Raw genomic sequence first — 14463 nt, forward strand, 5'->3', positions numbered from 1 at the left:
CATGAACGGGACCCCAAAATAGCCACGGGAGTGTTTAAGCTCGTCTCTTAATCTGCTCATTGCATGCCCCTGCATTTCATTTTTGCCCAACCCTAACCCAACAGATGATACTATGGAAACTCCGTTTTGAGTCGCGTCTTGTCTCATGGCCATGACACATGCTGATATGCCTGTTATCTATACATTATTGTCTTGCTGTGGTCCATCTTCTAATGCCCATTGATCCTCCCTCCATTCAGAGTCAGCTCCTCTAGCTCAGCTCTCATCTTCCGGTACTGCTCCTGTGCCTCTCTCTCCCTGGTGCTGACAAATGCAACCTCGGCCCTGAGAGCTCCAAGACGTCTTTGAATCGCGGCCTCCTCTGATGTTTGCAGGACCTTGAACCCACTCAGCGCAGCCCTGGCCTTTTCCAAAGCCTCGTGGGCCTCCCCAATCTTCTTGCGCAGCATCCCGGCCCGGTTCTTGTACCCGCCCAAGTGCAGATTCAACTTCTTTTCCAGTTTATTGCCCTTCTCTGCGGAAGCAATCAAGGCGTCGATAGCAGTCTGAATCATGTTAGCCCATACACATTCTTGAGTTTCCCGCCCCTGTGTGTGGGAGACGTGTAGAAGAACTTACGTCCAGTGCCGATCGCATGATGGCAATATTTTGCTCCTCCTCGCTGTCATCCTCATCGTCATAGCACCCAAGACCCAGCAACAGGGCGTTGGTATTGTTCCTGTTGTACACTGCCTGGACAGCCTCCGGCTTCGGCTTTTCCCTCATCTCCATGAGAATCTGAAGGCGAGCCTCTTCTAGAGAATCATCTTCCAAACGGGCGATATCCACCGGCTTCACGTTTGGTGGCGCCCCTGGAAGTGGGTATTTGGTCGCATCATGTGCCATCAACAGGGCTGCTTCCTTCGCCACCAGCTTCTCCACCTCACTCTCGTCACTCTTGCTCAGCTCTGCGAATGTAGCTTTCCAGTCTACATATACTGGCCTTGGCAAGTCCCTTTGCATGACCTGGGTCCGTCTCTTGCGCTCCAAGTACTCGCGGGCTTCGCGGATCTGCCGCTCTCTGCGATCTCGCTCTGCCGCATCCTCCTCCGTCTCCTGCGCAACAGCCGGCTCCTGTTGCTCATCCGGCAGTTCCAATTCCCAATCAGTTTCCTTGGGTTTGGGAAGGGCGGCAAGTCTCTCCTTGAGTTGGTGTCGGAGAGATAGATCGCGCAGTCTGGCGTCGTTAGGGGTTCCTCCAACCATGGACATTTCATCATCGTTGGCGTTCAGCGCGAAGCTATCGCGAGGCGTGCGATGAGGAGTTTGGCCAACCCTGGCTGGAGTAGCGCCGACCCCATTCGCGACCGACCGGAAAGGGGTTGCCAGCGGGTTTTCCGTGACTATCACCTGCCTCCGTGGCGCTACCGATTCGAACCCGGTTGAACCTGCACCCTCATGGAGAGGGGTGTTCTCACCACCCAACAGAGATGACTGCGTCTCAGTCAAGGCTCTAATGTTCCGGATCTCGTTCGCGATGTGGTCTTCTTGCGCGGGAGCTCGAGGTGTTCTGATCGGCGCGTTGGTGTTGAGCGTTGTGTAGTTGCCAACCAAGCCGCGGGTGGCATCATTGTCGCTCTCGCGAGCCATCATGCTTGCCCTTTCTCCGATCATGCCCATCTTGACGATTTCCTCCAACTCACTCTCGCCAACCTGAGGGGCTGGAAGCACTAGCGCTCTCCTCTTGCTGCTCTGCTCTGCCTCGCGCATCTTCTGCATCTGACCAGCCTTGAGCGCTGCCTGCATCGACTGCGAGGGCCCCTCATTCTTTTTTCGCTTCCTTTCACCCTCCTCATCGCCCTCCCCCTTCCGCTTGTTGCCAACTTGCTGCTTCTTGGGGTCAAAATGGGCTCGCTGCCACTCGTTGCGCGCAATCTCCTCAGTCGTATCGTAGAATCCAGGGACAGCCTTCTTTTCGAACGGAATATCGGCATTATAGTCCATCTGCCCCTTCTTCCTTGTTGTCACTTTGATGTTGATGCCGGCCGTTTTCAGCTCTCGTCGTTTCTGAAGCGCTGCCAGCCGTCTGGACTCCTCCTGCTGTCGTTCACGGGCCTTGCGCTTGGCCTTCTTGCCCTGTGTATTGGCAAGACGGGCGCGCGCCTCGCTCAGCATTTCCTTCTCGTCCTCGTCGAGATCGATGGTGTCGGGTCGGGCAGGCTTCGTTTCAGGATCGGGATCCACCTCGCCAGGGCGTAAACGACGAACATCATCGGCGGATGGTGCCTGGGCTTCTCCTCCATCGGGACCGGTCAGACCGAGGGACGAGGCTTCTCGTTGTTCGGCTTCGTCGAGGAGCTTCTGGTAGCGTTCGAGACACTGGTTGGCAGTGCGGCCGACAATCGGGGCGATGGTGCGCCATTGCGTGGGCATCAACTTTGCCAAATGTAACAACTTTTCATCCTCCTCCTTGCTCCACTCGATCTTCTTGATGCTGGGGTCGAGCCACTCGTTCCATCTTGCCTTGCACTGTTTTGGTGTTTTCCGGGCCAAGAGCGACGAGACACGCGCCCACTGGTTCAGCCCGTACTTGCTGACGGACGCCTTGAGAATTTCATCTTCGATGTTCGTCCATACACCTCCTTTTACCACGGGCATCTTGTTTACTGGTCGGTTTGATGGGCCCGGTTGGCGATGATTGTGGAATGTTGAAAAAGTTGGAACAGGCAAGTCACGGAAAAGTGGAAGGCGAAGCTGCGCGTGAGGCTTGGTTTGACGACTGGGCGTTGCACCATTTGATTGGGTGGAAATCCAGATGTAAGGACCCACACAAGCTTTTCAAGATGGCTCTTGGCACTCTTTTGATCCTTGTCAGCCCGCGTCTCCCAGCGCGTCGCAACTGACTTGCTTCCAACTTCCAATTGACAGAATCTCAACCACCGAAGCGCAATCTCAACGGCGACTAGTTTTCGGGTATATACTCAGTCAAATCTTTCATTCCACTTGACCGAACAATATAGAGCGTTGCCTTTTTTTCTTTCTCTTTCGTTAACAGTTTCTACGTCAAAAAGCGAATGTATTGCGCCATTGATAGAGCTGTTCTCTACTCAGAGCATCTTTTCGTCGATACAATAGAAACCAGTGCGTGAGCAAATCCGCAACAATGGCCGACCCAAGCTCCCCGCAACCTCCAAGGGAGACCACGCCTTCCTTGATCTCTTCTATACCTCAAAAGCGTGCGCTCCCAGACGACACCCACAGTCCCGCCGTTCCCTCGCCCCTCAATCCCGATGGGAAATCCCAAAAAGTACAGATTCAGCCACCAGCAGAAGAAGGAACAACCATGGGACGAGAGAAACGGACGAAAAAGGAGTCTCTCAAAAAGAGAGAGTCCAAGGGCGCCACGGGAGGTGACAGCTCGAGGGCTTCACCAGCACCCAAGCCGAAAGAGCAACCTGGCGAGATGGCGCCCTTGAGATACAAGCTCGCGCCCCCAAAGATCACCGACTTTGACCTTCCGCGTGGGCCGGTATTCACCAGCCATCACGAGGTACAAGATTCCGAGGGGAGATCAATTGAGTTCTACGAGACGTCAGATCAGTAGGTACTCTCTACCTCCTATTGGTGAAGTGCTTGTCTAACATCATTGCAGTGTCTACAACAAGAAGAACTTCCACTACACCCACTGTATTGCTGATCCCACGTTTCCGTCCATGTTCTACTATCGCAACACTGAGCCAGAACCGTATGGCGCCCACCTGAATTTCGAAGATGCCGCCTCGCACATGTATTTCGACCAGCAAGGCACACATGTGACCTCTGATAAGGGCTTCCGGATGGCTCGTGCCAATGTCGCAGTAAGGGAAGGGCGTTGGTACTGGGAGTGCAAGGTCACTCGTGGAATTTTGAAAAACAAAAACGAAGGCGATCCAGAATCCCATGGGCACATTCGTCTCGGATTTGCGCGTAGGGAAGCCTCCCTCGATGCGCCGGTTGGGTTTGACGCTTACAGCTATGGAATTCGGGACAAATCTGGCCAGAAGATTCACATGTCTCGACCCAAAGACTTTTTCCCCGAAGGCGAGGACATCAAAGAAGGAGACGTGATTGGTCTCGAGATCCAATTACCTTCCGAGCGGCTGCACAGAAAAGTCGTTCAAGGGCACTACAACCCGGCCGTTGATCTCATCGCTGAAGACGAAGGCCATCCCGACGGCATCATCGAGTATCCCAACATCATCCGCGACCGTATTCCGATCCGCTTCAAAGCTCACATCTACTTTGAAAAGATCGACTACCACACCACCAAAGAGTTGGAAGAGTTGATGAATCCAAGTTCGGGACCTAACAATTCCTCTGAACCTCCCAACCCGAATCACACCTCTCCAGCGTTGCGCACCCTTCCCAACTCATACATCAAGGTCTACAAGAATGGGAAGTTTATGGGTACTCCCTTCACCGATCTGTTAGCTTTCTTGCCCCCAGCGTCACGAATGGTGAACAACCAACAAGCTGGCGGTAGCGGTGGGGCCGGCGTGTTGGGCGGCAGAGATGTGCTTGATGATGGGTCGGTGGGGTATTATCCTGCCGTGAGTGTCTTTAGAGGAGGTGCCGTTGAGTGCAATTTTGGGCCCAATTTCTGGTATCCTCCGCCTGAATTTTCACAGCAACAACCGCAAGGGGAGGATGTGATTGTGGCCGAAGGTGATGCTAGCCAGAAGCCAGAAGCGGGAGAAAATCAGCCACGTGCGTTGGCGGATAGATATGACGAGCAAATAGTAGAGGACATTCTCTATGACATTGTCGATGAGGTTGGCTTCTGGTCTTTGGGTCTGGGGAGAGGTGGGAGTAAGGATGAAAAGTTGGCTGAAGGAGGGACAGGCCTTGCTATGCCACCAGGCGGTGGGAGGGAGGAGATCAAGGAGTTGGTTCAGGATGATTAATCGCTTGCTTGCTTGAGAGAACCGAGGTACCAGTCTCATCAAGAGGTGCGATGACTATCTAATATCAAACCATTCCTCCTTGCTCAACATGAAGATTATCCTCTGGCATGTGATTCTGTATACTTCACTTCTCATTCTGCTTCAGGCAATCATGAAAATGAAAATTCGTAGCTGCCTGATTTGATGTTCTGTAAGTCGCTGCGAATGCCCGGACCCACTTTTGACTTCACCACACAGCTCACAGCCCCTCCATCTCCCTCACTTTCAGCACCACTTCAACGCCAAAAAGCTACAGAAATGGACGCCCCAGTGGAAGATTCCGATATCAAACTCCAAAAGGTCTCAGCAGACCTCATATCCGAATTTGACACGCGTCTCCCCCTGTTCTTGTTTCGTCGGCAGCGAAGCGGGGACAGCTCCCAAAAAGTGAGGAAGCAAGTCACAGCAAGAGAAGCAGACAGGTTGATCGCCGGTGTATGTACCCAATCAACTCACTATCCAACGCAAAAAAGTAACCAGAAAAGTGCCTCGACCCCTTCCAAGAACTCCCCCAGCTCCTCGACCCCCACCTCTCCAAATGGATCTCCCTCCTCTCCTCCGCCTTTGTCTCCTCGCTCAACCTCGCCGCCACCTCGTCCCACTCACTCTCCAACGATTACGACACCGCCAGCCCCGAAAAAGAAGCGCTCCTCATCCCGCTGACCCAGGCCATCAGCAAAATAATCTACACCCTCTGCAAGATTCGCGGTGAAAAGGTCGTGGTACGGTTCCTCGGGAACGAAGTCTCCTGGCTGGAACCCCTGCTGTCATTTACAGAACAATGCCAAAAAACCAAAACATGGGAAGAGAGGTATGTCGGGCTGCTGTGGTTGAGCCATTTGCTGTTTGCGCCTTTTGACCTGGCCACCATTTCATCAAACAACTACGAGGATGCGGATGATGAAGACGAAGACGAAGAGAAGAAGACGGTGGTGGAGGGGCTGGACCTGCAGTGGGAGAAACTACCGGGAATCACGGTTCGGGTCTTGCCTCTGGCGATTCGGTATCTGGCTAGCCCAGGGAAGGAAAGAGACGCGGCCAAGGCTCTGCTGGTCAGGTTGGCGCTGAGGAGGGACATGCAAGAACTGGGAGTGTTGGATGCTATGGTCAGGTGGGCGCTCAAAGCGCTGAGGCCAAAGCAGGAGAAGACGCCATATCATTACATTGGTGTGTTGAGCTTTCTGGCGGGGGTGTTGACTTCTTCGGCGGATACGTCGGATATGGATCCGTACTTGGTGATGGTTTTTCATGCTGTTCATGGGGCTGCTGAGAACAGGCAGGAGAGCGTCATGGCGTCTGCGTTGGCAAGGAAGGCGGTTATCAAGGTTATAAGGGCCGTGGCGGTGTTGTTTTTGAGGGAAAACAAGGATTTGTATGAGGATATTGTCGGATTGGGGCTGGTGGAAACCACGGTTGGGTTTTTGTTGGATTGTCTTGGGGACAATGACACCCCCGTGAGGTTTGCGGCCAGCAAGGCTCTGAGCATTATTACGTTGAGGTTGGATCAGTACATGGCCAGCCAGGTCGTGGAGGCCGTGCTGGAGGGACTGAACAAGAATGTGTTGGAGGGTAGAGAGACGCCTGGAAAGAAGGACTTGAGTGCAGTCAACCCGTTGGAGTGGCATGGGCTAATGCTCACCCTCTCACACCTGTTGTATCGGAGGTCACCACCGGCCGATCAGCTGGCCGAGATAGTCCAGGCACTTATTACGGGACTGTCATTTGAACGCAGAGCTCTCTCGGGAGGCTCGTCGGGGACAAACGTCAGGGATGCAGCATGCTTTGGAATATGGGCCATGGCCAGGAGATACACCACGAAAGAACTGCTTGCGGTCCCGACAGAGTCCATGATCATAGGGGCGCATGCTCCGGGTAGCTCTGTCTTGCAAATCACAGCTACGGGGCTAGTTGTGGCTGCTTGCCTGGATCCTGCGGGCAATATCAGACGTGGCTCCTCAGCTGCGCTCCAAGAGCTGATCGGGCGACATCCCGATACAGTCACAGAAGGCATCTGGGTTGTGCAAACGGTGGACTATCACGCTGTTCCCTTGAGAGCCAGAGCGCTCCAGGAGGTTGCTCTGGGTGTCACCAAGCTTTCGCCACGATATGGCGAGGCTATACTGGAGGCGTTGCTCGGATGGCGAGGTGTCGGTGATGCTGATGCTGCTTCCAGACGGGCGGTCGGGGCTTCTTTCGGGGCGTTGACTGCAGAATTGGCCTTGACAACCCCGGATCCCCTCAAGAGGCTTCGACAATCAGTCAGCTTAGCCAGAGGCGTCCTAACATCTCTCCAAGCGCGTCAGGTGGAGGAAAGACATGGCTTGTTGATGAGTATAGCTGGTGTGTTCGATGGATTTCCCAAAGTTGTCGGCGGGCAGGCGGATTATAAAAGTGAAAGCCTCATCAGCTTTGTCAACTCTTCCGCAGACGGGGTGCTCGAAATTCTCGAAGACTGCAACGCAAAGATTTATCGGCGTCCAGAGCTTGTCGCGGAAGGAGCCAGCAGGCTGATAATTTCTGCGGCCCCTATCCTCCAAGCTGTTATGTCCACTTCCGGTGTTCAAAATTCACCCACAGCAATAGTATCTGGGCCAGAACTGATAGAAGAAAACGCAGGCGAGATCACCCAGCTGGTGAGGGCCCTAGGAGAAAGAGAAGGCCCGGTCAAGGGATTTGTCAAGCTCACGAGAACATACCTGGCAAAGTGGCTTCTCACGCAAGAGCCGGACCTGATCACACCTGCTGCAGACGCAGCTCTCGCTATGCTCATATTTAGCGACGATGGTGAGCGCGAAGAAATTGTCAGGGAGTGGGCAGGAATTGTTCGGCACCGCCCGACATCATCCAGAGTTGCCACATGGGGCGGGCATTTCTCTGCACTTGCCATGTCCTACTCGATAGCCTCCACCCTCCAAACGGTTCAAATCAAGAACTTGATCTGTGATTCATTTGTGGAGAGGTGGAACACGGATCCATATACCGATGTTCATGTTGCTGTCCTTCAGAGTCTTACGAGGAGCAACAGCAAGAGCGGTTTGCTGAGGGACAATACGGATATTTTCCTACCTCTGATAGCAGAGGGCCTGGATGACTACACCACCACGGCACAAGGCGATGTTGGTTCTATGGTGAGGTTCCAAGCCATCCGGGCGACAAAAGCCTTGTGGACAGAGCCACCTTCTGGGCCTTTGGTCGAAGGTTTAATCCTGAGGATCCTGCGCCTGGCAGCAGAGAAACTGGACAGAGTGCGCGCAGAGGCCCAGGTTGCCCTCTCTCTAGTCTTGAAACCAGAGCATGTTTTCCGGCGTCCCCCCTTGTCACATCACGCTAACCTTTCTTCTATCAGATTCAGAGCCTCGTTCCTCCAAACAACCTTCTCCTCGACCGCGTACTTCACCTCACTCCTCTCCCTCCCCTCCAAGCTCCTCGATTCTGTCTCCTCGTCAACTTTGTTCTCCAACCCCCAAGAGTGGCTCTGCTCCCTGTTATCAGGCTACGTCTCCTCGGCAGACACGGGCAACGAAGAGCTTGTCATCGCCACCAGATCCGCTCTCTTGTCGCACTGTCTCGCCTCCCCTGACATTACCCTGGACATCGTCACCGCTCTGATATCGAACCTGAGGACTCATCAGAAAAACGACAGGGTGCTGGTCCCGACACTGGAAGTGTTGAGATTCTTGCTTGACATGTCTGTTGTCTCTCCTGAGGGGATAAACTGGAAGACGCTGTGTCTGCTTGTGCAAAAGGCGGCGTATAAAACGGGGAATGTGAGGAAACTGGAAGCCTGTATTGGGCTGTATGGCGGAGTTGTTCTACAGGGGGAAGGGGAGGGGAGAGAGGAAGCCAAGAAAAGACTGGGAGCGTTGATGGTACATCCTTGGCCTAGGGTGAGGAGTGCGGTTGTTGATCAGCTTTGGAGGGTGTACAGCAGCGGCAGTAACGGTGAGGAGGAAAAAGGGGGGAAGTTGCTTGGTACTGATTGGGGAGCTACCAATAAGGGGTCGATCCAGCAGCTGGTCAACGAGCTGGGGTTAACAGGTGCCTGATAGATAGCTTCCGCTCGCGATTTCGCCGGGTACGTGAAGCGAAGATCTAGAGAGATGGTATTGAGATGGCGAATGGCACACCGACAGGCTTGCTGACGGCCCGCTGCGCAAAAATGATTCCCCATGCGTATCTCATCCTGAGATAAGCTATCCTGAAGCAGTAGATCACTATCATATCACCGTCATCATTACAGCCACGTATTATTATCATCACTATCACCAATCATTTCACCGCCAACGCTGCCAACGCTCGGTTGCCGTCATTTAGTGTCCTCAAAAGATCAAATAGGAAAACAGGGCTGGCATACGATTGGAAGGTTCTTTGTGGGGAAACCAAGCCAAGAGCCAAGACCCCGTTCTGGGGCTGTTGGAGCTACGGGCTTGCATCCGGGCCAATCGGATGGGGCCCTGTCGAAGTCGAGTCAAGTCAAGTCAGATTGGGCACTTTATTTTTAGAGGACGGTGGTGAGAATAATAACTGAGAGGGTTCTGATCGGACCGAGGTCGATGACTTTGTTCTTTCTACAAGGGCTGGCATCACTAGCAATGTGTTGTCTGTGGCTGGCTGGCTGGCTGCTCAAGGCGAAGCTGCGGCTCTCTCTCGCTCCCGTCGTCAAACAACCCGAAACCAAGAGCGAGACTGGGATCGGATGGGGTCAATGCAGAACCTAGCAGTTTATCTGTCTTGATTTCTTCGATCTGGAACATGTCGAGTGTTGTGTGGTGTTCGTATGTGTGATATGCCTCATCAACCGCTTTGATCATTGCAGGGTGCTCGAGTGACACCTGATGTCGGGAGGACGGGAAGGGGGGTTACATTCCTCGAAGGCAACTGGGACCAAAGGAGTCCACTATCACAAAAGATCTTTCACTTGTTGTGTAAATAGTTGTGTTTACAATTGGAAGATGTGAGCTCAGATCGAATTGTGAGGGTATCTGTGCAAAGAGGGACTGAAGACATTGGAGGGGTTGGCTCTTGCTCTTCACAAGCTTCACAAGCTTTCCCCACACTCTCAAGCTCTTGATGCAATTCCCCACCATCAAAGAGACACTCGACTCTCACAAGGCTTTGGCGTTGCCTTGAACGTAAAAGCTCGTCTTGATACATATATATATATATGTATATGTCGTGAACGCCCATCATGTTCAAAACCGCATCACAAGACCTGATCTTCAGACATTTCCATATTAAATATCACCTGTCGTCCCTTCTGATTGTGCATCTACCCATATTCGTACCACCTCATGCGAACACGGGATGGAATCTCTCTGACCGTCACACAAGAACTCCTCCCCTGCTAACAATTTGCTTACCTAACCCTTGAGTCACCTCGTACTTCGTACCAAAAAAAAAAAACGAAAAGAACCAAGACCTGCGAGCCGTGCCGGCGTCCAACCTTTCCCATGTCGCCGATTAATATCGAGAACAATTCCACCCTATCCAATCAACTCAAAATTACCTCCGGATTGCGAATCCACCTCGTGACACGCGGGCGCCCGACCAACAAACCCCGACCCTTTGATCTTCTTTTTCTTCCTTTTCGTGACTTTCCCCCCGACGGGGTTCCTCTCAACGGGAAAACCCACTGCCCACGTGTGAGGCCTGTGGCCCCTTTGACGCCAGGGCATATCCCTGATGCCACACTAGATCGTAAAATGGGCTGGATTAATTGGACAACAAACTCCTGCCAGATCCTTCTTCCAACTACATTATGTACGGAATTTCCGTTGTTATGTGTAACATCGGTGTCGTCGTCACGATCAATTGATAGGATCCATGTCCGTTGGGCTTTTTTTTTTCTTTTCTTTGATGTTTCTATCCATTTCTTGGCACTTTCGCTTGAAAGATTTTGTGTATATGGCCAAGGGGCTGCGGTGGGGGACTTAGGTGTCTTGTGCACAGGCCATATCAGAGAGAAATGGCAGCGCAACCACGAGGAAGCAGGATCTTGCTTTTGTGGTGATACGATCGCGCGCGTACACATATACGGAAAAAACAAACGAAAAAAAAAAAAGGGATGCTCGGTGGGGAGACGCCGTTGACGTACCAAGGGCGGAAGAGGCGTTTGTCAACAGTTTTGTCCAGTCCAGGGGCCGCGCTATCGATCGAGATGAAGGTGTGATTCGCAAGCGTGAGGATTACATTCGGCCCACGCATTTCATTTCTCGTCTCGATCTCATGATGATGTTCTGATGGGTGTTTATTTTGCTTGTGAAATGTCAGACACGGAGGAACTCTCACCTCTCTCCCAGTCCCTTGCTTGCATCCAATCCACAGACTTTTCATCTACAATGTCACAGATGGGGCATTTTTATAACGGCCAAGAACGCTCCCTGGCGTTATGCTCGTCATGTGTTGTTCCCTCCTGCTGCTGCCCGCCCGAGACGAATGCGATATAGGGTTATTTTTGCCTTGTTTTGCTTCCCCCCTCTCTAAGTTTGTGCATTTGCAAGATTCTTGGGTTGCATCAGATGTTCTAAAAATTGATGAAGCAAGGTGGGAAGCGAACTGCGGAACGTAACGAGCCTCTTTTACGCTGGCTCCTTGGCTTCTTTTGCATCTTGTCTCAAAAAAGGGATAGGGTAAATGTGAGGAAAGATTGGCGAGGTGGTTGTGTAGAACAATCTGAGAGGGGAGGGATGGGGGGTGGTTGTGAGGGGCTTCTGGTCAAGCTTCGGTGGAAAATGAAGACACACACCCCCGCGCTCCAAACTGTCTTTTGAGTGCTTGACACAACCAGGACATCCCGCGCCCGGTTGCCCCAAATGGCAAAACTTAACGCGGTTGGCTGGATTGTTCCTGGGGGACGGGCTCCTTTTCTTGTCCTGATGGTGGCTTGACAATTTGATGGCCAATAAGGGCTTTCCTCCCCGCGCGCCGTGCGAGTGAAACCGAAGCAATCACGACATTGCAAGCAGAGCAGTTGGAAGAGCAAGAATCTCAGTGACGTGCGTGTGCTACGAAGCAGCGAATGGAAATTGGAGCGGGGCTATACCTACTGCCGAAGCTCGACGGAGTTTAGTCCGTCCTCTTGACGCCTCTTACCGCGTACTGTTGTATGCGATCTGCAGGAGCCAGCTGCTGTAACGATACCTTGTACGAGTCGCCAAAGCACTGAAAGAGCGGTCAGGCTTCTAAAAGATCCGAGCCAGTGTCGATATGTTGCCCGAAACCGTTGGACTGTAGGATGCGCTTCTCGCGGGGGACTTTTTAGCTGCAAGGGGCTTACTTTGCCTGATTAACAGAGATGTCACCGTCGCATATGGAAGGGGAACATCATGTCGGGATTCGGATGAAATGTCATTAGGAAGACTGGTTCGGCCACAACAGCCATGTAGGTTATGCGACTCGATATGCCCAAAGCCGCAACCATGAACAGTGAAAATATGGCAGTTGAAACTGTGCCGGGTGCAAAAGAAGACGAGGTGAAGGCGGGAGGGGGCTGCGGACCTGGCCAAAGTCCAGAGCTCTTGGAAATGCACGTGTCAAGACGTCTTTGGAGATAAAACTCAAAAATGCATGGCTTCTGCAGAACCAAAACAGGCCGTGATATACCTACCGCTCTGAGAGCAACCAGCTGCAGAGCGCACTTGTAACGGCCTGCCAGCCTCGCTTGGCACAAGAGATCAGCACGTTTTGAACCCGAATCGTCTGCCGAACCGGGTGCGGGGATTTTCGAGAATGAATCTTCTCAAAGCCCTCAACAATGGATGCTTCAAGCTTCAGATGTCAGAAAGACTGGAGATGGAGGCGCCGGATGCGGAAGAGGCCGAAAGCCAAGTCGACGGGAGCGCGTTGTTTCAACGGCTGGCGCCGCTCCGCAACCCCAGCCAAGCACCTGCCACTGCCGGAGTGATTTTCATCAGTTTCGACTAGTAGCAAGGAGATCTCGTAGACGGCGGCCTTTTCGATATTGCCGTGCTCGCGAGTGAAACAGCGCTGTGCAAGCGCGGGTGCTGGCAATCATATCTCATCGAATAAAAGACTGGGCAGCGGCAGTGAAAATCTACCCCGCGTTACACAACTTGGACATTGCATACGCACCCCTATTCTCGAGTATCTCGCGGTGCTACATTACTCTTTGTTGGTGGTGGCTATAGCGTTCCACTTGATCTCGAACAAAGAAGACACCTACCTAAACGCATCGGCTGATCACCGTCCGAAAGGATGAATGGGCAGCTGCGAGGGCAATGGGCGAGGGAATTTTGAAGCTGCCGGTTGTGACGTCCAAGCTCCGAGGGCCGATGTCACCGTGGCGGCCAAGCGCCGGCGCGGGAGCAGACTCTTTCACCCTCGGCTCCGTCTGCCGTCATCAACCCAGCATTTGCACAGCACGGGGAGCAAAATAGCAATAAATGAGCCCTATGCTAGGCCTGCCGAACTTCCATCGTCGATGCTGTATATGCTGCAAGATTCCCTGAAGTCCAAGTCACGAGAGCAGCCGATTGCCGATCACAACATGAGAGAGGAAAAGGGGTCGGTCGAGGAGGAAGTAAGGTCGGGCTACTCTAGACGGCGCAGAGGGTCTTGAAGTCGTGGTTGAGATTCGAGACACTCTATGAACTGAGACTGTTTGTTGTAAAGACATTCTTGGCTTTTTGACTTGCGGATGACACGCCCAGATCACAAGAAGGGATGAGATGAGGGGCATTCCCGCCCGCGCCTACCTGCAGACAACCACTACGTACACACACACACACACACACACACACACACACACACACTCACACAGAAACGACTTTCTCTTCGACCTGCAGCTAAAGGCTTGACACCCGTCCGATTCCATCCCTGACCGCTTTGCGGCTGCATACCCACACATGCTTGACTGACACACAATATTTCGACCTGATTCTTTTTTCGTGCTCGGAGCCGAGTTGAGCACAGTGTGCGGAGGGTAAATGCAGAGTCAAGAGTATGGAAGCGGGCACTTTCCAAGCGAAAGCCGCAGCTCACATGCGTCAACAGCCAGCCTATAGTTGCTGATTCTTACTGCGAGAAACACCGCATGCAAGTAGCACCCTGCCACCATGAAAACTTGACAGCAAAGCAGTGGCCAAAACCGTCTGGCCGCAGTGTAGAGAGGGGATGGCTTCCCCGCAGTGATGCTGATGTATGTAGAGGGACAGCATCAAATGGTTCAGAACTAGCGGTCGGGAGGCTGTCCAACCTGGCCTGATTATGGATCGCTGACGGGTTGCTCGACATGTGCGTCGCCATAAAAAGAAGGAATGGTCAGCGATGCGAGACAACCGAAGGCCACAGCATCTGCGGAAAATACAGGCGCAGGGGGTAGCAGGTATAAGATATTCAGAGGGATAATAACACGCACGCACGAGCCTGAAAATATGCCCCTATGGAGAGATGGAAATCGGCATGGGCAGAAAAAGGAGCCAACGGACAGCTGCCCGTGATCGACACGCAGCCTTCAGACTCGGCATCTCGCTCTTGTGATACC

General features: G+C 52.9%; 3 protein-coding genes across 3 annotated transcripts; 2 read left to right on the forward strand and 1 right to left on the reverse strand.

Moving 5' to 3' along the window:
- Positions 1-28: 28 nt before the first annotated feature.
- CEF1 (Pre-mRNA-splicing factor cef1) lies at positions 29-2765 on the reverse strand. The gene is made up of 2 exons (XM_062875626.1): positions 619-2765; positions 29-545 (listed from the first exon to the last, which is right to left on the reverse strand). The coding sequence occupies exons 1-2, from the start codon at positions 2635-2637 to the stop codon at positions 210-212; spliced, it is 2355 nt and encodes a 784-aa protein (XP_062736218.1). The 5' UTR covers positions 2638-2765; the 3' UTR covers positions 29-209.
- Positions 185-4933, forward strand: ASH2 (transcription factor, contains a PHD finger motif). Its single transcript, XM_062875627.1, has 2 exons — positions 185-3579; positions 3632-4933. Exons 1-2 carry the CDS (start codon positions 3143-3145, stop codon positions 4920-4922), a joined length of 1728 nt encoding a protein of 575 aa, XP_062736219.1. The 5' UTR covers positions 185-3142; the 3' UTR covers positions 4923-4933.
- A 286-nt stretch (positions 4934-5219) lies between these two features.
- On the forward strand, positions 5220-9007 carry QC761_123680 (uncharacterized protein; the record flags this gene model as incomplete). The annotated part of the gene is made up of 3 exons (XM_062875628.1): positions 5220-5396; positions 5447-8253; positions 8308-9007. The coding sequence occupies 3 exons, from the start codon at positions 5220-5222 to the stop codon at positions 9005-9007; spliced, it is 3684 nt and encodes a 1227-aa protein (XP_062736220.1).
- Positions 9008-14463: the final 5456 nt, after the last annotated feature.

The sequence above is a fragment of the Podospora bellae-mahoneyi genome (assembly GCF_035222275.1).
Source record: "Podospora bellae-mahoneyi strain CBS 112042 chromosome 1 map unlocalized CBS112042p_1.2, whole genome shotgun sequence".
Lineage (NCBI taxonomy): Eukaryota > Fungi > Ascomycota > Sordariomycetes > Sordariales > Podosporaceae > Podospora > Podospora bellae-mahoneyi.

Coding starts and splice junctions, on each gene's coding strand:
- CEF1 (XM_062875626.1), bottom strand. CDS start 2,637: ATGCCCGTGGTAAAAGGAGGTGTATGGACGAACATCGAAGATGAAATT. Junction 546..618: donor TCATGCGATCGGCACTGGAC/GTAAGTTCTTCT, acceptor AACATGATTCAG/ACTGCTATCGACGCCTTGAT.
- ASH2 (XM_062875627.1), top strand. CDS start 3,143: ATGGCCGACCCAAGCTCCCCGCAACCTCCAAGGGAGACCACGCCTTCC. Junction 3,580..3,631: donor TTCTACGAGACGTCAGATCA/GTAGGTACTCTC, acceptor ACATCATTGCAG/TGTCTACAACAAGAAGAACT.